The sequence below is a fragment of the Microcebus murinus genome, chromosome 26, assembly GCF_040939455.1.
Source record: "Microcebus murinus isolate Inina chromosome 26, M.murinus_Inina_mat1.0, whole genome shotgun sequence".
Taxonomy (NCBI): Eukaryota; Metazoa; Chordata; class Mammalia; order Primates; family Cheirogaleidae; genus Microcebus; species Microcebus murinus.
This window is the reverse complement of record NC_134129.1, coordinates 4,103,216-4,127,216: the sequence shown is the minus strand read 5'-3', so window position 1 is coordinate 4,127,216 and position 24,001 is coordinate 4,103,216. Positions and strand designations below refer to the sequence as shown.

At 38.7% G+C, this 24,001-nt stretch overlaps 1 protein-coding gene across 13 annotated transcripts in view; it reads left to right on the top strand.

The window, feature by feature from the left end:
- The window catches only part of SLC4A4 (solute carrier family 4 member 4), a 427,648-nt gene that overhangs the window by 269,863 nt on the left and 133,784 nt on the right, over window positions 1-24,001 (top strand). For all 13 annotated transcript variants that reach the window (XM_012785922.3, XM_012785920.2, XM_012785923.2 and 10 more), the window contains one exon: window positions 15,967-16,043. In XM_012785922.3, coding sequence (XP_012641376.1) covers window positions 15,967-16,043 — 77 coding nt within the window. The remainder of the gene's footprint in view (window positions 1-15,966; window positions 16,044-24,001) is intronic.

Genomic DNA, 24,001 nt, shown 5'->3' with positions numbered 1-24,001 from the left:
GGGCACATGCAAACACATCTTAGACTCTGCCTTCCAGTTACTCTTATCATGCCTGACTGATAAGTTACCTCCTCGTGCAAAAATGTTCAATGACACCTCAGTGCATCTCAGACAACATCCAAATCCCTGCGCTTGGCATTCAAGGCCCCTTACACAGTGACCTCATGTTGAGTAAGCAGCTTTCACACTACTGCATTTTCCTTGTCTACGTTACATTGCAGCAGCTACTTAGCATGACTTGAATTTGCTGGATGCTTCCCTCTCTCTTAGTACTTTTGCCCTGAATAATTTCTCCATTTGGAATACTGTCCTTCCTTCCAAAACTTTCTGTTCAAATTCTGCCCATCCTTTAAGACCCACATTCTTCTCAAAGCCTCCCCAAGTTGGGATCCTCTCTACTGACCTTGAACTCTGAAAGTACCTTTCCTGAGACCCCTCGTATGACCTTCATATCATTCTAGTTTATACTATAATGTGCGGGTACATTATTGCCTCTCCTAGTGCCCAGTTTCTCAAGAGCAGGATCCTCTGTCACAGGGATTGTCAAACTGTGGCCCATGGACCAAATCTGGCTGGCCACCTGGTCTTGTAAATAAGTTTTATTGGAACAAAGCCATGATCATAAGTTTATATGTATTGTTTATGGCTGTTATCACACTATAGTGCTAGAGTTGTGTATTTTGCAACAGAGGTAATATAGCTCACAAAACCTAAACTATCTAATTTGCGCCTATAAAAAGTTTTCTGATCCTTGCACTATAGGCCTAGTTCTCAAAGCGGGGCCTTAGAAGTCCTGGTTAGCCCTGAGATCCTTTCAGAGGGTTGGAACGTTCCTAGGATTTTTTTTTTCATATAATTTAACTAAAACAATATATTTCAACAGATTGAACACAGAAACAGACAGGAGAATCTAGTTGTATTTCATTAAGCCATATATTCAAGATGTTTGTAAAAATGTGAAACAATGTCATATTCCCCTCAAATTTTTTATTTTGGAAAATATAATTTTTCATAAAATAGGATATTTATCTTAACATGTAATAGGTTTATTAGTGTTTTTTTAAGTGAATTAATGAATAAATATTTTAAAAATTTTAGTTCTAATTTCTAATATGGTAAATATTGATAGACATGACCCGGATAAACAAACACTCTTAATGTTTAAGTGTGTAAAGGTGTTCTGAGGACAAAAAGTTTAACTGCTACTTTGTAGCTAGTGGAATGCCTTATTAGATGATTCAAGTGTGGAGTTAAATAAAGTACAGTGACGATGAAAGGGAAGGATAAGTAAGAGTCATTAAGAATGGTGTCTAATATGTGTTTGTGACTTTGATTTCCTCTTGGCTCCCTGGAGAATACTGAGGAGGGAAAGACAGTGGGTTGGGAATGATTGTGAGTGGATAAGAGGAAGGGCAGGTCTTCCTGACCTCCTTTCTTTGCTGCTTTCAAGACAAGTAGTAGTCAGGATGGGATAGATTTTGCTGCAGTGACAGCTAAGCACAGACATCTATGTTGCTTAATATCGCAAAAGTTTCTTCCTTACTCATGCTACCACATGTCTAATGTGGGCCTTCAGGGGGCTATGCTTATCATCGGTAATCAGGATCCATGCTAATGGAAGCCTTCTCAATACATGCTTCCAGAATCATTACAGCAATAGGCAAGGGCCATGGTGACTCACAAGCAGCCTCTTGAACTTCTGCCCAGAGGTAATGCATGTTATATTCATGTACATTTATGTACATGACTCCTTCGTGAGTCATGTGTCCACACCTACCTTCAAAGAATGGCTTTGCTACCATGTGCCCAGAACGTGAAGATTCAGGAATATTTGGTGGACAGCACTAATGACTACCACCCCATCACAACAGCAGTCGTAGCCTTGACTTTGGACTGTGCCCTTCTGGGCAAGGCTGAGAGCAATATGAAGCCATGTAAGGCCAGTGTGCAGAAAATCTTCCTCTCATGCATACTCTTATATCATAGATGGCGGGGGAGGGCTTTTCTTATAATGAGGGGTGGTTGGAGCTACCAATTCAAGGTCTACTGAAGACCCAGCGAGACTGTGGTTGTACCCGGGTCACTTCCGAGGTGAACAAGATTAATTTGAAACTGATAGAGAATCTTTCATGCAAATACACAGTAAAGCACTCTCATTAGACCAAACAATGTCTGGCTTTAATGGACTGGAAACAACTGAAGATCTAACTGCTTGAATTATTGGTATGTCTCTGCACATGTGAGTGGGAGAGATGGGAGGAAATGGAAATGCAATATTCTTGCTGCAGATATCAATTTCAAAGTTAATAATGAAATTTCTTTTTGGCAGCAAACAGTAGAATTTTACTTTGATGAAAATTGCTGGCAGAATCTTCAGAAATAGTGCTTTTCTTTCCGTGGTTAGCTGAATGTTTTTATGTTTAGGCTTGTCCTGGTGATTCAGATCTCAGTTCTACTCCTCTTAATGTATCCTCCACCTCAATGGATCCTCATTCATCCCCTTGACAGACCAAAAAGCCCCTGTCATCTTAGACTCCTCCTCCTCGTCCTTCATCTTCTGTACCCTTCTGTTACCATGCCCTGCTGCTGTTTTACTTCCTTTCATTCCTGCCCTTCCTGGATTATTATAATTGCTTTCCTTGGGATCCTTCATCTCTTATGTGGACCATTCCAATATTCTTGTTTTCCCAGCCTCATTCTTGCCCATTTAAATCCATCTTGCATATCTCTTGACATTCCTCGTCTTGTACCATAAGCTCCAATAATTTAGAATTCTCATAAACTTAAAATTTGGTGCCTTTTAATCTATCATTTGTTCATGCTGTTCTAGCTTCCTCTACTTGATGCGACTAAATACAACCTATTCTTGAAGCTCTTTCCCCAGGAGACTTTTTTTTCACATCTCCCTCTACCCTTCCCCCATCCCACCAGAGTGCTTCTCCTTCATTTATGTTCTTATGACTCAACCTCCCCACCCGCATTGATTTATCATTATGCCATAGCATGTTTCTTTCATTGTTGACACAGTGCCTAGAGAGCCTGACCACATCCCATTCATCTTGGTATCTCCAGTGCTAAGCATAATGTGAACACACTTAGTGGATGTTCCGTAACTGTTGGACTGGACCAATTCATCCACTTGATTCTTGCCTTGGCTAAATTATTTGCTAACCATGCAATATTAGTCACACTTGTATCTCCTTTGTTCCTGCTAGGTTGGTATGAGAAGATGTGCTCTGATCATCTTTAAGAGCTTAGTCAATCTGAAAACAAGTAAGAGAGGAAATAGAATATGTAGCATCTACTTAACCAGACTATATAGTATCCATTAGCCTGAGACAAACGTTCTGAACAATTTCTAGTTCTATTTTTGTTTTTGACTATTGGGCAAAACAAAGTTTTGGAAAGAATGATGAAAACTTTCTAAATTCATCTAGATTTCCTTGTTTGTATGAATTTGTTGTCTTTTTTTCTGGTGGCAGTGGCGGTCGTGGTGTGGGACGCTGTTACAGGGCCATGAGTTGTGATTCTTCTTGCATAGATTGGGGCTCTTTTGACTTGCTTTGGCCAAGGAAAGGTGAGCAGCAGTGATGGGTGCCATTCTTAGGGGAAGCTTTAAGAGAAGCAGTGCACGCTTCCCTAGTCTCTTCTCTCTCAACCTAGCGGTATCCTAGAGAAAGTAGCTGCTCCACACATCTGGGTCCGGCCTACAGACGGGGATGCAGACAGAGCCAGCCTCTAGCCAATCCACAATGGCCGTTATCACAAAGGAGAAATAAATCACTGCTGGTTTAAGCCGTGAGAATCTGAGGTTCTTTCCCTGTAATCTTGCCTATCTGATGTGAAGTGTTTGAGGTCACCCAGTAAGGGGTGGGGACCAGAGTTTGAACTTGGGCGCGTACTCTAAATGACATGTGTCCTTGTCATTACTCCCACTGCTGCTGCTTCTCTCGACTCTCAGGTCTCCCTACCTCCAGCCACAGATACTGCTCTTATCTGCAACGCGAAGTGTGGACACTGGTGACTCAGAGTTTTGCTGTTCGAGGTCAGAAAATGAAATTCCTGGTGTTTCTTGATGACAGGCAGCAGGTCGGCATTCTGAAGTGTAATTTTCTGAGGTAGTTCTGTTTTCTAAGGCCCATTCTTATCAATCCCTTGAACCAGCGGGAACATGCACACTATTAATATTATGGGCTGTGGTCAGCTTTTGCCACAGAAAGAGCCATGTGCTGTGATGCAGGTAGTAACCTGGCTGCAGATCTAAGTCAGTCTCATTAGGTGAATGTAGCAGAGAGACTCATATCAGCATCCTTTTTGAGGAAGAAGAGCAGGATTTATTCATTTATAATGACAATTTTTCCCTCAGTAAAAGTCTTCCTTTAAAAATTGATTCTTCTAGTACACATTTATACTGGGGTCTGGATTTCAGGAACTGCTGTAGGTTTCAAGGTTGAATCATAGCCCCAATTTCTGAAGGACATCTTTGAATAATTTTTGTCTGAGTTTATAGGGAAGTGCTAGAGCCTATAAGAAGGTGACATTTCCTTTGACGCAGCTAGTGGCTCAGGCTGTGTAGTTATTATTTTTATTTGTAATGATGGTGGAGATAGTCGTGACTACTGTGTTTGGTAGGAATGATTATTCTAACCCTGGCTTGGAAAGAATCCTTCCTCCTTTAGTGGTGACAATTTGATTGTATCCAGTTACAATGATAGAGTTTTGGGGTGATATATTAGTTCATTCAGGTTGTTAATTAATTTATTCACTTAAATATTTTTTTGAGTACTACTCTTACCCAGTACTCAGCTAGGTGCTGGGAGTATACAAAGAGTAAGGCAGACACCGTCCCTATCTTCAGAGAGCACCCAGACAGACCTGTTTATTGCCAAGGGAAGGGTGATGTTTGTGATAATTGGATAAGTTACTTAGATGAAGCTGGGCTTATCCTGACTAGAATAAGAAGTGCTTGTAGACGTGTAGTGGTCCACATCATGAGGAGGAGAAAGCGAGTGTTGATTAGAAGAATTGAAGAAAAGGCAACTGAGTTGGTTCATGTGAGCTGGCTTAATGCAAAGGTGAAGAGGAAGGTGGGTTTTGCTGCTTCAGAGGAGCAGAACTAGGCCCTGTGGATGAACATTTTAGTGAAGAAGATGTTTTATTGAGACTCCTGATGCTTTTGGATAAGGATTGAATATAATGTTTAGAGTCCATTGATTTTCCAAATAATCAATAAATAACCTGATCCAGATTGTAGTTTTCCCAAGTCTAGGCTGGTAAAGCCCTGTTCATGAGGATCTAGTCCTCTTGTATGCAGATGCAAGGTTTTTCCTTCAAGAGACCTTTGTGCACTAGATTTTTGGGAGGGATGGAGACCACAGGGACCAACTTCCTGGTGCTGGAGAATTGCAAAAGATAAAGCAAGGGCCTCTACTGATGCACATTCTTAGTTGAGCCTGGGAACATCTGAGGATGTACATTATTTCTAAGAAGACTGCTAGAAGTTATGCATATTTAAATGGAAGCCAGTTCTTTCTGAGCATGTGTGGGCTTTGGTTGGCCCTCTGGACACGGTCTGTATGCCCCTCTTGGTCTGTGCAAATGCCACTACTTACCTGGATATTGAGGGGTTTTACCACACATAACAATGAGCTTCATTACAGTGAAATGGATGGCTTCATTAAGTGGCCAGTTTTTTGTCACTGAAAGCATATAAGCAGATATTAGGAGACTAGCTGAGTCTAACATTGTAGAATAAAAACTTCTTGGATAAGAAGCTGGTTAGGGGATCTCCAGTTGCTAGTTAACTCTGTGATTCCTTGAGCTACATTTATAGTATTGATAACATACCAGGCCTTCCAGAGAATCTGCCCTGTGGGACCTCTAAACTCATTGCATGCTTTGCATTGTGCTCCTGGGCCAGAGATAATGTATAATTGTGAGAAGATTCTTGGACTATGCTGGAGGAATTTTCGAAGCTGAAAGTTTTGGTACTGATTCAGATTACTCCTGATACGAGTTTCTCTCTCATTCTCTGTTTCTTTTCTCTTTATCGTGGTTCAGCAGAAAACGGATTTTTTAAAAAGTACCTTTGCTCACTGATTTTAGCAATCGTTAACCAGCATAACTGGACCCAGTGAAGCATTCTCAGAGGTTTTTTTTTTTTTGGTATGATGATTCATGTATTTTACCACTTGCTCCTTTTTCTAGCCAATTCATTCTCTATACCGTTTCAGCAGTAAATATAGAAAAGTGTATATTGCCCTCAAATTAGAATGACAGGTACTAGAGTGAGCTAAGACCGCAGTCTCATCAAGGGAATATTAGAGATTAGCATTAAAGAACTTTCTATACCCACGATGTATATACACTAGCAAGCGAGGTAACATTGCATAGGTTTCTGAAGTAAACAATTACTCATGACCTATGCACCCAATGAGATATCTAACACTGTTGCTAGAAGCTCTGTCATGTTGGTTTATCCGAAATCACTGCATACCCTCTGTATAATGACTAACAGCTACATTTAGGCCTCAGTCCTTATTTCTTGAGTCGGCTCAGATGATTTCAGCCCCCACCTCAGGATATGAATTAGAACTGCAGCCTTTCAATTCTCTGAACTCATCTCCTTAGGCTAGAAAACTACTGATGGTGAGTGGGACCTCACCATGGCGATTGAAGTGTACGGTTTCCTGAGGATCCTGAGTTCAAAGACGATCTCTGCACGCGATTGAGGGCGGAGGGAAAGAGAAGAAGACTAACATTTATTGAACGTCCGAGCAGGGCGCCTCCTTATGTGTTCCTTGCTTAATCCTTTACAGCAATCCTATAAAGGATTACTACTCCCATTTTACAGTCTTTTCTTACTTTAACTTTGTCTTTATTCCTTGATAACTTGCTGGCATAATTCTTTGTATATTTATCTTTATATACCCATTAGGCTCATCCAAAGAGGAGAGGTGTGAGCCACCGCGTCTCCTCCTCCACCCCCACGCCCCGCCCAAGTCAGAAAAATAATGGATGTAGCAGTTGATGTCAGGCAGGGCTGTGTCATACAGTAAAATATCCTCACGTCTGGGACTTCTTGGAACTAGACTAGATGTGGTTTAGGAGTAGGACAGTATAAGCTCAGAACTGCAAGCATCTCAGCTCCCTTTGGGCTTTTCAACAGGAAGGAAATCCTGGGCCTATCGTGGTTCTGAACAGAATTCCCCAGGGTGACTCTAGGATCACTTGAGGCCCTGAAGCTGTCACAGCCATGTGGGTCCTAGATCTCAGTTTGGCTGAATTGCATGATTAACATCCCAATGGAGAGAAAGTGAGTGTAAGAGCAAGTGCACGCCAGGCAGTGTTGTGCCCTACCTTTGTCGTCTCTCGGACTTACGGAGCTTTAGTCTGGATGGTCTTCAGGGCCACCTGGGTGAAGGAGGCATTGTGGGTCCAGAGGTGTTTGTGCCCTTCTTTCCTGGAGGCTGCTCCCAGAGTTGCAGGTGACCTGTAGTCATCGATTGCTCGTTGTGTGTCACTTAACCACCTTGCAGTCAGGCTATGAGGAATCACTGCATGAAGAAGCCAATTTGATTGGCCTTTCCCCAAGTCATGTTTTGGGAACCATAAATCTAGAGCAGTGAGGACGGGGCTACATTTGTAAGTGGGGGCCCGGAGAATGTACCTTCTAGAACCTTTTAAAGTTCTACGTCATCTTTATCTGTACCCATACCTACACCTACGCTTTCCACATCTACATCTTTATTTGGCTGCAGATGTAGGACTGTGCCAACAGGCATGCTGTTCTTGCACGTATTCATACTTTCAGATATAAAGGTTTCTGGCGACTAACGTTATAGAGTAGAATCTTTGATAATTCATATAGTCTTCAGAAAAAAATTTTCCTTGCAATAATTTAAAAAATGGTATAAATAGTATTTCATGGAGCATGTTAAACTGATTAAAATTTGATTTTGCATTCTTTAAAATTTTTGATCTCTGTGTTTGTATTAAAATTTGATTTAGTTAAATCTCCCAAGGTTGGCTGCCAGTTGATAATGTTTCAACTCAGTATCAGATAATTAGAAGTAATAAAAGTAGATTTAGTTAATACTGACATGATAACATAGACATATGTGATATGTTCTTATTAAAGTATAATGTGTAAATGTTATGAAATTGAATTGTACGGAAGACCTTTAATAGAACAAACTCCATTGCTTCATCTTCCCTCTTCCCAGGTCTGTCATTGTAACAATCTTTTTTAACTCCTTAAATGGTGTCTATTTTTTTTTCTTTTAGTTTTTTTCATGGTTATCTTTATATCTCTATAGACACATATTTAAAAGTAATCATTTGTTCGTTCTAAAACCTTTTCCTTGTTATGCTTTTCATTGAATCATCTCCATGTTTTATGGATATATCTTCTCAAATCTCTCTGCAAAGTAATTAGAATTTTTAGTTTAGGTTTTCTAAATTATATTTTTTCTCCTGAAAACATTTTTTTTTGCTTGTTTTTTCTTTATGGTGTGTGTATGTTTTAGTCTTGGGCTTTCTTTATTAAATGTCTAATGGTCCTTAGTTGTCCATTTATATTTAGGGAGAAACATTTGCTTTAGAATGAGCAGGAGGCATTATCCTGAGGGGTCCTCTAAATTCTAGAATTTGGGAGACTTTGCTCTGAGTTACAAAGACCTTTACGAATTGCCCTGGTCTTTTCTGGATACTTCTTTAGCAGAGCCCTGCAGTGGGAATGCTCTGGCTGCAGGGTGTTCTGCCCAGTGAGGGGGTGTTACACTTTCTGTACACAGACCTTCCATGAATTTATCCCTGTGAGCCTGCATCTTACCTCTGCCTCCAATGTACTTGGAATCTTCCAGTGTGGAGCTTCTTCAGAGTTTTGCAGGGAAGATTTTCTCTTTTTTAACTCCATGTCCTTCTGCACATATATAACACTGCAATTTCTAAATAGCATAATTAGTGTCAGGTTCTACTATTCTATCTGCTCTTCTTCCAGAAAGTTTTTATAGTCTCTTGTTTGTGTTGGTCTTCTACCAGTTCTTTTCATTGATGTGGCTTTATACCTAAAAAATTTTTTTTAATCTATCATTTTAACAGCATCTAGGAAGGGTGAAGAAATAAACCCGTTTCCTAAGTCATATGCTAAGTTTACTGTCTTAAATTGGTGGCCTTCTTAAAATATTTTAAATTTAGATACATCATCAAATCAGAAAAGTCCTCCATTAATCTGAATCAGTGAAATTTTACTATATCTTAGATGTAGTGTCTATACATATATATCCAAGAAAGTAGACCAAACTTATCAAATCAGATACTGGTGCATGTTCTTGGAATGACGTGGCTGCAGAAACCTACTGAAATTCCTTTTCACCTTGGCTTAGGGGTGAAAATGTAGTGAAAATCCCTCCAGGTGAGGGCCTATTTGGGAGGAAGGCACGAGATGTCCGCTTGCTTCTGTTGTGTCCTGCCACCCATCGCCTGTCCCAGTTTCCCTCTAACTAGCTGGCAGAAGCTTGCTGAAGATACTCTTCTTTTCTGTTTCTAATTTTGTGAGATAAGAAGGCCACAAAGTATTGTATGTACTTCCAGCCACATTTTTTGGATGGAATAAGTTTTTCTTCATAGTTTTATGGTGTGTGTGTGTGTATACATGGGTGCATGTCATTGTATACATGTGTGCTCATGTATGTGTATTATGTACATGTGAGACAGAACTAAAGAATCACAAATACTATAATGACAAAAGACCACAGATTCCTTGAAGTGTGCTATAGGGACTTTATTTAGTAAGTTTGCCAGTCTTTGTATGTCCTGAGTGCTTTCTCATCTGAGTAGAGATTTTATATGTCTTTATATATGTGTGAGAAGAGAATGAAAGGCTTTTATAAAAATTCAGCTGCCTATTTTAGATCACAATAAAAATTAAATGTCTAGTGCTTTGTTACTAGACTAGGAGTCACCATGAACTAGAGCATTTTGCTTTTGCTGGTTGGAATTTAAAAGAATTAGAAGGCAGGAACCTCATGTGTTTGAGATTGAGATGTCTAAAACCTAACACTGAATCTTAGGGAAAGCCTACAGAGTAGTCAGAAAATTAAAAAACAAAAACAAAAACAGGAGAGAATGGGGTCAAGGAAGTGGAGACTAAACCGATTATCAGGGGAAGCGTGGCTGCAGAGGTCTGGAAGGATAGAGAACGGTCTTTAGAAAAAGCGCCTGGTGTGTGTGAGGCCTCAGGAGCACGGGTGTTTGCCACGGTGTGATTTGGCCTCTGCACACCCCCGTCTCTCTACTAAGGACATCCTCTCCATTATCTTTGCCTCATACATTACGGACGATTTCAGCTTTTGGCTAGAACTCTACTCACATACTTTGATTGTTCTTTGGGTCTTTTGATGTCTTCTTCTTCCCCAAGACAATCACATGCTTGAGTATTTTAGTTTTCCCTGGCTTTTCTGTACCCAAGTTCTACTCCCCTCACTCCTCCCCCATCTTCACCAACCGATTCTTCCCTTGCAGGGGATTTTTCTTTCTCCCCTTTATAGCTCCTTGTCATCCCACTGCTGGCCGACCAGCTCTGGGCAATTTGGCAGAGTCTTTTGGTTCTGTTAGTTCTGGGCCAGCTACAAACCTCTTACTTATTTACTCTTGGGCTTTCCAAGTCTGATGGCTCTCAGACTGGCATCTCCCTCCATAGGAGATGGACTTAGCACAATAGTGCTTATAGTAATAGCTCCCAATGGAGGTAAAATGGTACTCAGTCACTATTATTTATTCATAAATATTTATTGAATGACACTAATGTCAAGCTCTGATGCTGTAGCTGTGAATAAGACAAACCAAGGGCCTTGGCTCTAGGCTGTTGAGTTTACATTATATTAAATCAAAACAAACAAACAAAAACTTTCTAAACCAAAACAAAACAAGTAAAAATGAAATAAGCAAAAATACCCAAATTGCTTTTTTCTTAGTTATAGAATTCCTTCAAAGGGCTCCTTTTGACTGATGATATTTTTAACTTTCTTTAGTCTGATATTTACATTTTAAATATTTTTGCATTTTATTTGGGGGGTGGTAAATGGGAACGGGTTGAGTGTCTTACTGACATGCTTATTTTACTACTATTTTTGGTGGGGGCAGCTCTTGAGAACATATTATCATGGAAAACTATGAAACTGGTCTGACAAAAATCCAACTTATCTTTTAGCCTTTCCTTTTAGACTTTCTCATCAAACTCATTGTAAGTATCCTGAGTGATTTATTCTCTTTGTCCCATTGTATTCCTGCTTTTAGTGGGTGAAATGGGAAGAAATTGTAGTTGAAATAACTTGAAATCTTAAAAACCAATATAGAAGTAATGGAGAATTGCTGTGTGTATTTTGTGGAATATTACAACCACTTGGCTATGACTATGAATTAAGACATTGAGAAGCATGCAGTATTCTTTTATAATTATATTGCTATTGCCTTTAGCATCCTTTTTTCTTTGTCACGGAGCTTTGATTTGGGACTACTATTTATAGTGGCAAAGAAAGTATCTGAGTTCAGTATTTTTTCTCCTTTTTTTTCTTTATGAAAATGAAAAAATAAAGAAATACAAACTCTATCTCTGGGAACAGCTAAGTTGGAAACCAGGAACATGTCTGCTTTAAACATACTTAGCAATGTTATACTGCACATGATTGGCATGGAAATGGAATATATTCTTTGTGGTTGTACATTACATTTTCTCTTCATTAGACATGATGAAGTTTATGTTTATGTAAAGAACATAGATTAGTTTTCTAATCTATGTTGGCAGTGGATTGCTATTAAAAGATGGATTGCTATTAAAAGATGCAGGTTTAAATTATAGTTTTACCACTTGTTATGTGACCATTAACTTAACCTTCCTGAAGTTCATTTGTTTATCATAAAGTGGTAATAATAATACTAACCCCACAGTGTTGATATGAGGATTAAGTAAGATAATGTAAGTTTAAATACCAAGTATGTGCAAAGGTTAGTTGACTATTAATTTTGGATAGAGCCATTTTCTAGTAGGTTTGTTATATCAATAAAGGAGGGAAAATAGGTGGGTCAATGGATCAGTAGAAGTATAGAACACATTAACATGCATCATTCTGAAACTACATTTATAGTTAGTTTTGTGATCCCAAGCAGTGCCAATCATAATCCATACCTCCAAATTTTATGACATGAACAACCAGATTCACTTCTCTGTCTGTTATATGTAAGTTACTTTCATTATTTTTTATGCTAAAATTTATTAAGAATACAAGACCCAGTTTATTTCATAGGCCACGAGATTTTTGTTTTAGCTTGTCCCTTTATTTCTCATTGTATTACATGATATTTACATATTCCATTTAATTTGTACACATTCCAATATCATCCTTTTCTGTGCTGCACATTCTCTTCACCCTTTTGATTGTCTCTAATAGATACAACTGCAAAGGATTTTATGAATTGCTACATGTGTGCTAAAGTATAACAGTGATTTTCAAACTTAGTACAGAATGTAATTAATTTTTGTAGCAACAGTATGTACCTGCCAAGTGGGTACTTTGAAAATGAAATTGTTTTTGATTGTGTGAAACTGCTTGAAAATGTGATTCTCCCAAGCTTGCTTTTCCTTATGGCCAGAGAACAGTGATATGGAAATTAATTATGATTATGCACTTGAAACTGGTTCTTCTTCTTCTTCTTCTTTTTTTTTTTTTTATAAAATCAAATTTAAAAAAAAAAATGTTTCTTTGGACCAAGAAGCATCATAAGCCATTTGTATGCCCTGGATTTTAGATGAACAGGGCCTACTAACTGTAGCTTTGAGTGAATGAATGACCACCTGCTGAGAAATAACTTACTTTAGGGTATCCTTGTATTTCACCTTTTTAGTATTAGGTGACATTTTCCTTTATTTTCCCCACTCACTCAGGATTGCAGTAGAATGAGTTTATAGGCCAAAATTCTAAATAGAAAGCAGTGGTTTATTCTGACAGTGTGTCTTATTGAATGTCACGTGCAAAATATCTACAATAGAGCATTGTTAGGGGCCTGTTAAGTCACAGCTTTTTCCCAGGTTAGCTAAAATGCCACACACATATTTCTGATTCCTACATATAATCTGGTTTTTAATCTCTTCTGGCTCTTGTCCTTTTCTTCTTTGATTTGGGTGGCATGCTTCTGGAAAAGGTTGATTAAACAGTGCGTTTCCAAAACTAAGTTATTTATTTTGTTGTTTAGGTGAGCATTCAGAGGAACAGCCAGATATGATCCTTTTTGTGTGTTTATGTGGCAAAGGTGCTAATTTAATGATTTGCTTGAGATATGATAGTTTAGAGAAGTGGCTTAGAAGAGGGCAAGCTTATTCGAATTATTCCTCTGTCTGTACTCCTCCAGCTTATATATGCCTTTTTCAACTCAGATTGCCATGAAGATAGATTCTGCTAAGACAACAAGTTTAGATAGAGCAGTGACTCTTGATCTTTAGCATGCTTCAGAATCACTTGAAGAGTTTGTTAAGCCCCCTATTGGTGGTCCTCATATCCAGAGTACTGGTAGAATTGGTCTGGTGTGAGTCCCAAGAATCTGCATTTCTGAGTGATGTGGTGGTGCTGGTCTGGACCCACACTTTGGGAGCCAGAGATTTAGAGCACTGGGAAGGATTTGTCTCTGGTTCCAGGTCTTGGGGAGAGTTTGGTAGGGAGGAAGGTGGGAAAAGATTGAAAAATGCTGATGATTTTGCTTAGTTACCTGGAAGTGTTGACTAGCAAACTCTTATAGTGTTAAATATTAGTGAAGCTGTCAATACTAATCACTTTTATTAATGAGAATCAGATAAGTTTAGCAGGAGCAATAGATTGGATTTTCTTTTAGGGCTAGTCTTCTCTTCCTCAGTTGGTTCCTATACCTTTCTTGGACCTGTGCCTTTTTCTGCCCCTCACATGGTATAACTCTAGATAGCCACACAATAACTGTCTTTCAGAAATGAGAGAAATGATGAGACAATATATATAAGGTTTCTTGGAAAAGTTGTCACATTAATCAAGATTACCATTCTCATAAAATCTTTATTAATTTGGCTTCTATCTATTTAGATTTTGCTTGAGCTGAAATGCACCTTTGCAGTATTTATAAAGAGTTTATAAACCAAACCAATGACTTTCGGCTATTGCCCAGGAAATTTAAATTACTTAATGAAAAACTGCTTTAAAATTATTTTAATACTGTTATTTACATATAATTGATTTGATGTTTAGAAATTAGTCTTACCCATTCACTTACATAAGCTACTATGATTAGGATTGCTAAGGCTTCATTAATTTAAGAATGTGTAATTCAGATTTCTTCATTTATTCAGACAGAACTTCTATCCAGTTAGTCCAAGTAACTGGTTTTGTTTTTAAATGTAAAGTATAAAATCCTACTTACTCATCATTTTCTATTAGTTTCAATCTTGGCCTTATTTGGGGGCATTCAAGTTTTTTGTATCTGGTGTCTTTTGTATTGAGTGAACACTAGAAATCTAGTCTGTGGTTCAAAGAAGAAAATGGAGCCTTTAAAGGGGTTCTTTTAATTTTGCTCATAAAGCACATTTTCAGATGTTACTTTCTTTTCAATAATGCCTTGTGCTCAAATTTTCCTAGGGAAAACACCCTACCAGGTAAAAGATTTAAGAGATCTAGGCCATGCTTACTCAATGAAATGCAGCAGAGTGGAAAATATCCTGTCTTGTCAGCTCAAGGAAATTATAATTTTTCTGATCTAGTAGTTAAGAGGAATTATATTATTTAAAGAACTGCTGTTATACAGACATTAACTTATTAGGAGTAAATTTTAGTCTTTTGTTAAATTATATGTTGAAGTTTCTGTGCAAAGGAATTCAAGTCTGTAAACTAAAGAATGATTTGGAAGCAAATGTGAAGCTGGGTTAGAACTTTTGTGCTTCTTTTCAACCCTTGTCCTCTTGCTGTGAAGCCCAGCCTGAGTCAGATCATTGAGGATTAAGGATGAATGCATTGCTCAGCACCCTGCAGAGGTTGGGTCAAACACCTTGGCTTTGAAAAGTTACTCTTTTGCTTAGTAAGCCCAGAAATTTCAGGTCCAACTGCAGAGTGAAAGTTCGGCATTCTGTTGATTAACATGGTGTACTTGAAAATGATCTATGGCCGTTCTAGATGTCCCTCCCCTCTATTTGTGTGTGACTGCCTGAAATCATTGGATGGATCACCAATGAATCTTACCTACAGCTGCTGTATTGATAGGAGATTGGTTTCCCCATGATATTCCTGATAACGTCCATGCTTTGACTGAAAGAAGAGGTTTGGCAGGTTGGGGGGTGGGGATGCAGAGACTCAGGTAGCCTGTGATATCACTACTTGGAGATAAAAGTCAAGGGATCTAGATGAGAAGCCCACTGAGGAGAAATATTCTTGATCAACCTATTAGGCAGAATGCAGGTGGGTTTGAGGTGGATCGGAGCAAGTAGTACCCTGGGAAGGGCTGCTGAGGCCTGGGGGAGAAGAGACCTGGGCCCACATCCTGGGCTGGCTCTGCAGAAGATGAGGAAATTGCTGATCTCTATAGGCAATAAAAAGAAAAAGGAAAGAAAACCAGGGAGAGATTGGCGTGTGTGTAAAGAGCAGTGACAAACAGTGACCCAAACCAGGAGTCAATTTATTTTTATGCTACTTGTTTTAGAAGTTGCTTTCAAGGTTTAACTTACCTTAAAATAGAACCAGGCAATAAATCTTAAGGCATTTGGGATTTTATATACTTTTCATTAATTATGTTCATACTCCAACTTAGACTGTGGAACAGTCTGGAAGAGAACCCTAATGTGGTTGAGAGCATCATCACCATTCCCATCCGCATCTACTAGTGTTTGTGAACTATGCAAACAGAGTCTTTGTGTTTGGGCGAGGAGTCTTTAATTAGAGTCCACTTGTGTTTTTCCAGGTAGCCCAGCCATGACCCATAGGAATCTGACTTCCTCCAGTCTGAATGACATTTCTGATAAACCGGAGAAGGACCAGGTAAGCACAGAATGCTTGCTGCTTTGAAATGTAAGACTATTCTGGGAAAGCATTAGAGGTGACGGACCGTCATGTGCGGAGGGGACTTTGCAGTTTTTCTGAAGGAAGGAGGGACCGTGAAGGAAGCTGGATTCAGAAGAGCAGAAGCCGGTGGTTCCTCTAGCCCGCCCTCTGTGTGTTCACTCGGACAAGTTACATCCTGGAGCAACAGTTGTCTCTGCTTTAACACAGTAATCTTCTCGGACTCAGATTTATCGTGGGGATTCAAAGAGAATTTATGCAAAAGTGTTTTGGCAAACTGTCAAGGGCTAAGAAATGCTGATACGTGGTAACAATTTGGGGGGATACTTCAGGCAAAGGCAGTGATGGCTCGGTTGTCTCGCTAGCTGTGTGCTCATTTGTGTGTTAAAACATACAGCAAGTCGCCTGCTTGGAGAGCAAGCAGACTGTGAATCTCTGTTCGCTTTCTTTTGCGAAGAATATGGCATCCAGTAACCGTGCCATTTTTGCAGTCGGGTGGGTATCTGTGGAAGGAGATTATATTTTAAGAATATAGTATATTGAAATTTATGAAAGTATGTTTCCTACATAAAAAACTTCAAAGCTTCAAAGAAATGAAAGCAGCACATTTTAAAAATGACAGAAGTCCTGGCCTGTTTCCCCAGGGTTGTAGGGAACGTAGCATATGCTAGAAACAGCAAGAACACGAAGCAGGACAATTTGGTCTTGGTACTTGTTCCCAAGCTGGCTAGCCCTGTGATGGTGGGCGCCAGCTTTCTCCTCTGTTAGAAGGAGACAGTCATATATGCCTCACCTCAGAAAAACAAGTATCTGATTCTTGGTCTTATAATTTACTTTTTTGTTTTTGATGTAATAGAAGTGTGTGTTTCTAGTGTGCCTCACGCTTGACATGCTAATTGTATGGTCATGCAATCTTGTATGTGGGTTCTGCATCCATGGATGCAACCAACCGTGGATAGAAAATATTTGGAAAAAAATTGCATCTGCACTGAACATGTAGACTTTTTTCTTTGTCATTATTTTCTAATTAATATAGTGTAACAACTATTTACATTGCATGAGATATTGTAAGTAATCTAGAACTAGCTTAAACTATATAGGAAGATGTATGTAGGTTTTATGCAAATACGACATCATTTTATGTAAGGGACTTGAGATTTTGATATTCAAGGGAGGTCCTGGAACCAGTCCTCTGTGGATAGCACTGAATGATCGTATATAATTGTGTGACCTTATTCTCTCTCTTTCACACACACACACACACACACACACACACACACACACACACACACACAAAGTAGGTGAGTTTAAAAATTCCTCTTTTCACATTTTGCTGTTTTTTTACAAGTCATATTTATGATGGTGTTCCTCTTAACCTGGCAGCACTTGTAGTAGTGACAGAGGTTTATAGGCCTTGGTGAATTTTATTAAGTATAGGAAAGGTATACAATACATTACATTCTTTCTTATAATATGGCTCTTGGATGCCTGCCTGCCTGCCTGCCTGCCTGCCTTTCCTCCTTCCTTCCTTCCTTCCTTCCTTCCTTCCTTCCTTCCTTCCTTCCTTCCTTCCTTCCTTCCTTCCTTCCTTCCTTCCTTCCTTCCGTCCTTCCTTCCTTCCGTCCTTCCTTCCTTCCGTCCTTCCTTCCTTCCGTCCTTCCTTCCTTCCTTCCGTCCTTCCTTCCTTCCGTCCTTCTCTCCTTCCGTCCTTCCCTCCCTTCCTTCCTCTCTTCCCCAGCACTACCCTAATAGGGCCTTCATTGTCTCAGACTGAAATTGCTAGAAAAGCCTTTGGAATTAATACCTTATCCCTATTTTCTCTCAATTCACTATACTTTTCATACTATTGCCTTCATTTTTCTACACTGGATTAAAAACTTATAATGGCTTCCTATCAAGTTCAGAATTTCCTATATGACTTTTGAGATCCTCTGAAACCTGGTGTTATCCTTCTTATTTTCATTCATTCATTTTCTCCAGAAGAGAGGGACTCTGTGTTTGGATCAGGACTGATTTCTTTACTTTCCTCCCCTTACACTGAGACAAATCCTTGGCTTCTTGAGCTACGCCCCCTTCAAATGCCAGTATGTCACCTCCCTTTCCTCTGCCTACCTCTTGACATGATCAGGGACAAGGTCATTAGAAATATTAGATGCATTTGTAGGTACATACCTGTATAGTAGCAAAGGGAGAACTTAGGCCACTAGCAGTTCCCTCAAGGCCATGCTGCACATTTTGTCTCTATTCACTATTTTCCACAGAAGGTTTTCCTGGAGTCTCAATCCTGGATAAGGCAGGACACTTATTGGGTTAGGAATATTTCAGGTTGATGGACTTTGCAAGGAAGGCTTCTTTTATTAAGGACAGCTATAGTCTTGCCAGGAATTTGCCACTAAGCAGCTGGTAAGTGCTGGCTGAGAGGAATTTCCTAACTTCTTGGTCTTTTTGTATCTGGGCAAATGCAGAAGTCCGATGGCTTAAGATGCATACTGTGTAAGATTTTGATTCCAGTAGTTGAGGAAATATGTTGGAACATTATGATTTGGGGATATTGATTTTGCTATAAAACCTACGCACATGGAGTCCTTAAAACCAGAATTTTCAGTGCCTATCACGAGCATCTTGTGGTCATCAAGTTTCTTGTTAAGATGAAGCAGGATGATATAATCCAGGAGTTTTGTTCTCTTTTGTTGGTAAAGCAAAAAAATGAAGGTTAATGAATATATCATTATAAGAGCAGCTATCCATGGAAATTGTATCTATTACAGTAGCCATGGTTAATCCAGTCAGTTCTCCCTTCTCAAAAGAGGAAGTAACTCCATTCTTTGTTTCTTATCAGAGTTTGAAGAAGAGTTTTGTAACTGATCCGTGATCTCTTCTACAACCAATGGTACAGAAGGAAATCAAGCTAATATTTATAGTATCTATAACTATCATTTTAGTAACTTCAAATATAAAAGCTCTGCATCATTTTAGGATAAAAAAAGAAAAATGCATTTGCAAATAAGATGAAACTATGGTAAACTGGGCTTTTATTTTTTCACCTTTTTTTCTCTGTTTGGGTAGGAAAAAAGGTTGCCAGGCTCAAATTTGTTTTGAAAAAGCTTTTATAATTAATTAGCCAATGTCCTGGAAATGATCTTGGCAGTAAAGTCAAACTTGTTCTGTATGCTTGTCCAAGTTGGCCCAAAAAACTTCCATCTGACCAGGACTGAAATTTCTGATTGACTGATTATTCTGCCTGGATACCATTTGAACAGTTGTGATGGTGTCTTGCAACTTCCTGGAGCTATCTAATTTCCCAGTAGCACAAGAAATGGGCTTAATGTTCAGAGTTATAAGAGGAACAGAGTTGCTCTTTCTGACAGCTACATAGTGACAGAATTTGAGGGCATATTTTTTTATGAGATTCTGTTTTGGGAAAACAGAAGAAACAAATCTGTGGACTGCACTTTTTTTTCAGGCGCTGCCAAGCCTATGTACTTATGATTTCAGTAGTGCCTGCTTTATTGAGAAATAGCTCAAAATAGTTAACAGCAGAACAGCATAGCCAAAATCTAGGTGATTCAATGCTTCAACAATATTCCAACTTGGATGTTATATTTATTAAGCAGAAAAACACCTGTGGAGAAGTAGATTTAAAAAAAAAGTACATCTGGAGCTCATCTAGTTATACATATTTATCTACATAAATAATCTCTTCTATTTTGTTGCTATGGAGTTTTTTTTTTTACATTATCTAGTTATCTTTCTTGATTACCTTAGATTGATTTGTTTTCCTATTTCACTTTATTCTTTTTCTCTTCTTTTACAAATTTACATGCATGTGAGATGGGCATTTATCAAATGGAGTGGATTCAATTCCAGTTTTCATGTGAATGTTGTATCAGCTATGAGGATAAGAAAGTTAGTTCTTCTCATCATTTTACCTCTTAGCTTTAACTCTTGTGCTTAGTGGTACAATGACTTTAAAGGGTTGACTTTTTTCAAATTATTAATAATGCATTAACATCTCACAATGACATGCCCAACCCTAACGGAAATTGCAGTCTGTAGATTGGAGTGGATGTAGCAGATACAGAAATATCTTGCAGATTCTCAGGGAGACACATGAGGCTCACTGCCTTGTAACCTTGTAACTGCTTATCTTATTATTTCCATGATACTTATTGTTTAACTAGCTTATCTGAGAATCTATTTCTTAGGAACCCTGGTGGAATTTGGCCTAAGCTTAATTTCTAGAGTATATGGTAATCATTTTCAGTACCACCTATGGCCTATTATTTATAAAGATATTTGGCTGCCTTGATTCTTGTTTTTGAAATGTTGGTATTTGGCAGAAAGAGACCTGAATTTAAATATTTTGTCAGAACGTAAGAGGCTGAAACCATGTATAGGTTTGAAATTGCAAAGCCATGACTACTTTAAAATGAAATCTAGAAGGAAACATTCTGTGATTGAATGACCACAAAGCTTTTTCTTACACATACGTGATACAGGAGGAAGTAAACCCAGTCCAGCTGAGATGATTTCTTTCATGATTTTGAAGGTATATTTCCATCCCAGGGCTCACATAAAGCTTGCCTTAGCATTGATCATGATTTCATAATCACACTGACAGCAAAGTATTACACAAAAGCACTTCCTTTTCTTTCCTGCAGCTCAGCCAAAAAGTCCTGCAGTTCACACTTGGTGTGGGTGGTCTTACTTCACCCATCAGAGGGGCAAAAGTGGCTAAGAAAGGCTCATGCTTTCTGCCGTCGTAATGCTTGTCTTTAGCATGTTTTCAGGGAGCAGTGAGACACTGCTAAGTCAGGAGAGCTCCAAATGGAATCACATCTGTGAAAATCCGAGAACAAAGACGTGCTGTGAGGAGGTGGTTCCAGTCCTTAGACGTCCTTAGTCACTACGGTTTTGGTTCTGTGTTAGCTTTAAAATGAAGCAGATAATGCAGTATGAAGTAAACCAGGCTCTATGATGTGTTTTCAGGCAGGAGAAAAGGGAACGTTTCATAACATATAGAACTATGGCAACTTGAAGTAACTGAAGCTACAATAAATTTGAACTCCTAAATCGCCTCCTAACTGTGTGCTGCTATGACTCCAATTAATTCAAAATTTATATTCTGTGCTACCGTGTTTCCTAAAAAATAAGACCTACCCATAAAATAAGCCCTAGCAGGATTTCTAAACATTTGCACAGTATAAGCCCTACCCCAAAAATAAGACCTAGTGATGGACGTGGCTACGCAGCACATCTGCACAACCCGTGCATTTCGTCGCGGAGTAGGAAAGAACACGCGCAGCCCTTCTCATCTGCCCCGTGAGAGCTCTAGTGCTCCACATGAGAGATTGGGGCCAAGGGTTCTAAAGGAAATAGAATTGCAAGAAATACAGGATGGAATTCGGGGTTTGGAGAATTATGATGATGTTCCAGAAGAAGACGACTTCACTATATTTGAATAAATGTAGATGGTTGTACTGTACTTAAAAAAAAAATAAGCCCTAGGGTGTCTTCTTGAGGAAAAATAAATATAAGACCCTGTCTTATTTTCGGGGAAACACGGTAGAAGGTATTCTCTCTTAGTGGTAGGTTACAGAGGTCAATGAAAAAGATAGATCTTTCGTCTCATGGGGCTTCTGTGCTTTTGAGAAGAGATAGACAATAAACAACAAAACCAAGTAAATGAATAGGATAATTTCACTTAATGATAAGTTCTGTCTTGAAAATAAAGCAGGGTAATGTGGAGAAGTATAGGAAAACTATTTTAGGTAGGAGGGTTAGCCAACAAGGAGCGAATCTGGGGGAAGAGGTTTCTAGGCTAAGCAAAAAGCAAGGGTAGAGGTCTGAGGAATGAGTATGGTGTATCCAAGGAACAGAGAAGTCCAAGGTGTCTGGATTCAAGGTGTGCAATGATAGATGAAATTGGGACAATAGGCAGAGGGACCTTCTTTTTTTTTTTTTTTTTCCTTTTTTTTTTTCTGCGTGCACTGAGACACTATTTTAGGATTTTTACTGGGAAAGTTGTATATTCTGATTTACACTTTAAAAAGATCACTGGATGATAACATGGAGAAATTTGCCAATGTTCTAGATCATCTTGTATTTTTTTTTATTAAGTAGTATATGCTACCTCTGTGCATTAAAATGAGAGCTCATAGACCACAAGAACCAACTGATTAATGTGTTAGCCATAGACGTTAAGACTTTTATTATCAGCAAAGGAAGTTCTTCTGTGCTGCAGAAGTATCATAAGAAAGAAAAAGACTTTCCTAGTTCAAATATTTTCAATGTACTGTTAACTATATTAATATTAATTATTAAAAATATTTTAATGTACTAGAAGTGGGTGAATCCACCAAGAGTAGTGAGATTGAGTTTTTGAGTGACTGTACTATACCTGCAGTCCTCTTGACGCTACTATTGGCTGACATCAAGCACGCCACCCAGCTAATGTTACATGACCCATGAAGCCTTCGCTGGAGGCCTCACTAAGGAATGGTGACAGTGACAAACTCCCTGGTCATTATGGTTCAGGAAGGAGCATCAGGGTATGTCTGAACAGGACAGAGCAGCCAAGGAGGGGTCTTGTGCCACTTTCTTACCTGTACCTATGAAAGAACTGAACGCCAGGAGCACTGCATCCCAGTATTTGACATCTAACAACAGGAATTATAGTTATTACATATCTTAAATAATAAACTGACATGTTTATATTCGATGTCACTTTTTTCTCTTTCCAATATGTAGCATTTTGCCTGTATGCAAACATAATGAATATTCTTGGAATGTATTGCAGAGAACAGTAGACTGCCATCAGCAGTAATCTCTGAAGGAGACATACTCTCATGTCAAGGTTACCTAAGTCTCACCAAGACCTCATAAAACAAACATTTTTCCTCCTGGAAGGGACAAATTGTTACAGAACCAGAAAACTATAATATCTTATGATGAAGAGTTTAAAAAAACTTTATACTGGTTGTAAATATATGCATCTTTACATGCTATACATGCATGTTAAGATCTATAATTTTTTATAATGTTAGGGTTTTCTGATTCAAAGATATACAAGATTGCTGTAAAATTTAAACAAGGCAAAAATGAATCAAATAAAAAGTGAAAATTGTTAAATTGTAACCCTTCAAAATAACCACTATTAGTAGTTTTGTGTAGGGTTCTCTGGACTTTTTAGATGCATACTTACATATTTATAAATCTATATGGTAAAAATGGAATCATATTGTTCTGCAACTTGATTTTTTTAAACTAATAATACTATGGACACCTACCTTATTCTTAAAGAGTATATAGGACACATAAATCCTATTTGATTGAAATTATCTTCTATTAATAGATGATAGTGAGTTATTTTCAGTTCTTTAGTTACAAATAAGCCCTTAAGAAATGTCCTTATTTTGATTTTTCTGCATGCTTTCATGAGTATTTCTGGAGGAGAAATTTTTATATGTGGAATTGCTGGGTCACCGTGTATTACCAATCCAATTACCTTCCCAAAAGATTATACCACTTGTGTCCTAGATCTTTTCAACACTTTAATAAATCCTCCTCCACTGCTAAGATACTGTTTGCCAGTCAGTTTTGAGTTTCTTCCTTATGATTCACCCCACTAAAAGCGTACCAACTCAGGGAAAGTGCAAAGAATCTCAGTAGCTAGCATCTGCCTCCCTGCTTGCTTTGGGGGCCTTTGTCGGAAGGTTAAAATACAGAGATTTAAACTGGGTTTTCTCGTGGTCTGACTGGATGTCCACGCTGGCTGATCACCCGTATTCTGAGATAAAGAGGTGAAAAAGCAGTGGCCATAGACTTGGCCACCTGTATGTTTCTCACTGCTTTGGCTCAAGGTGTGGCTATTCCTAGCTTCAAGAGAGCTTTGCAAGCTCTGTGGGAATTTCCTTGGCAACCACAAATGGCTTCAT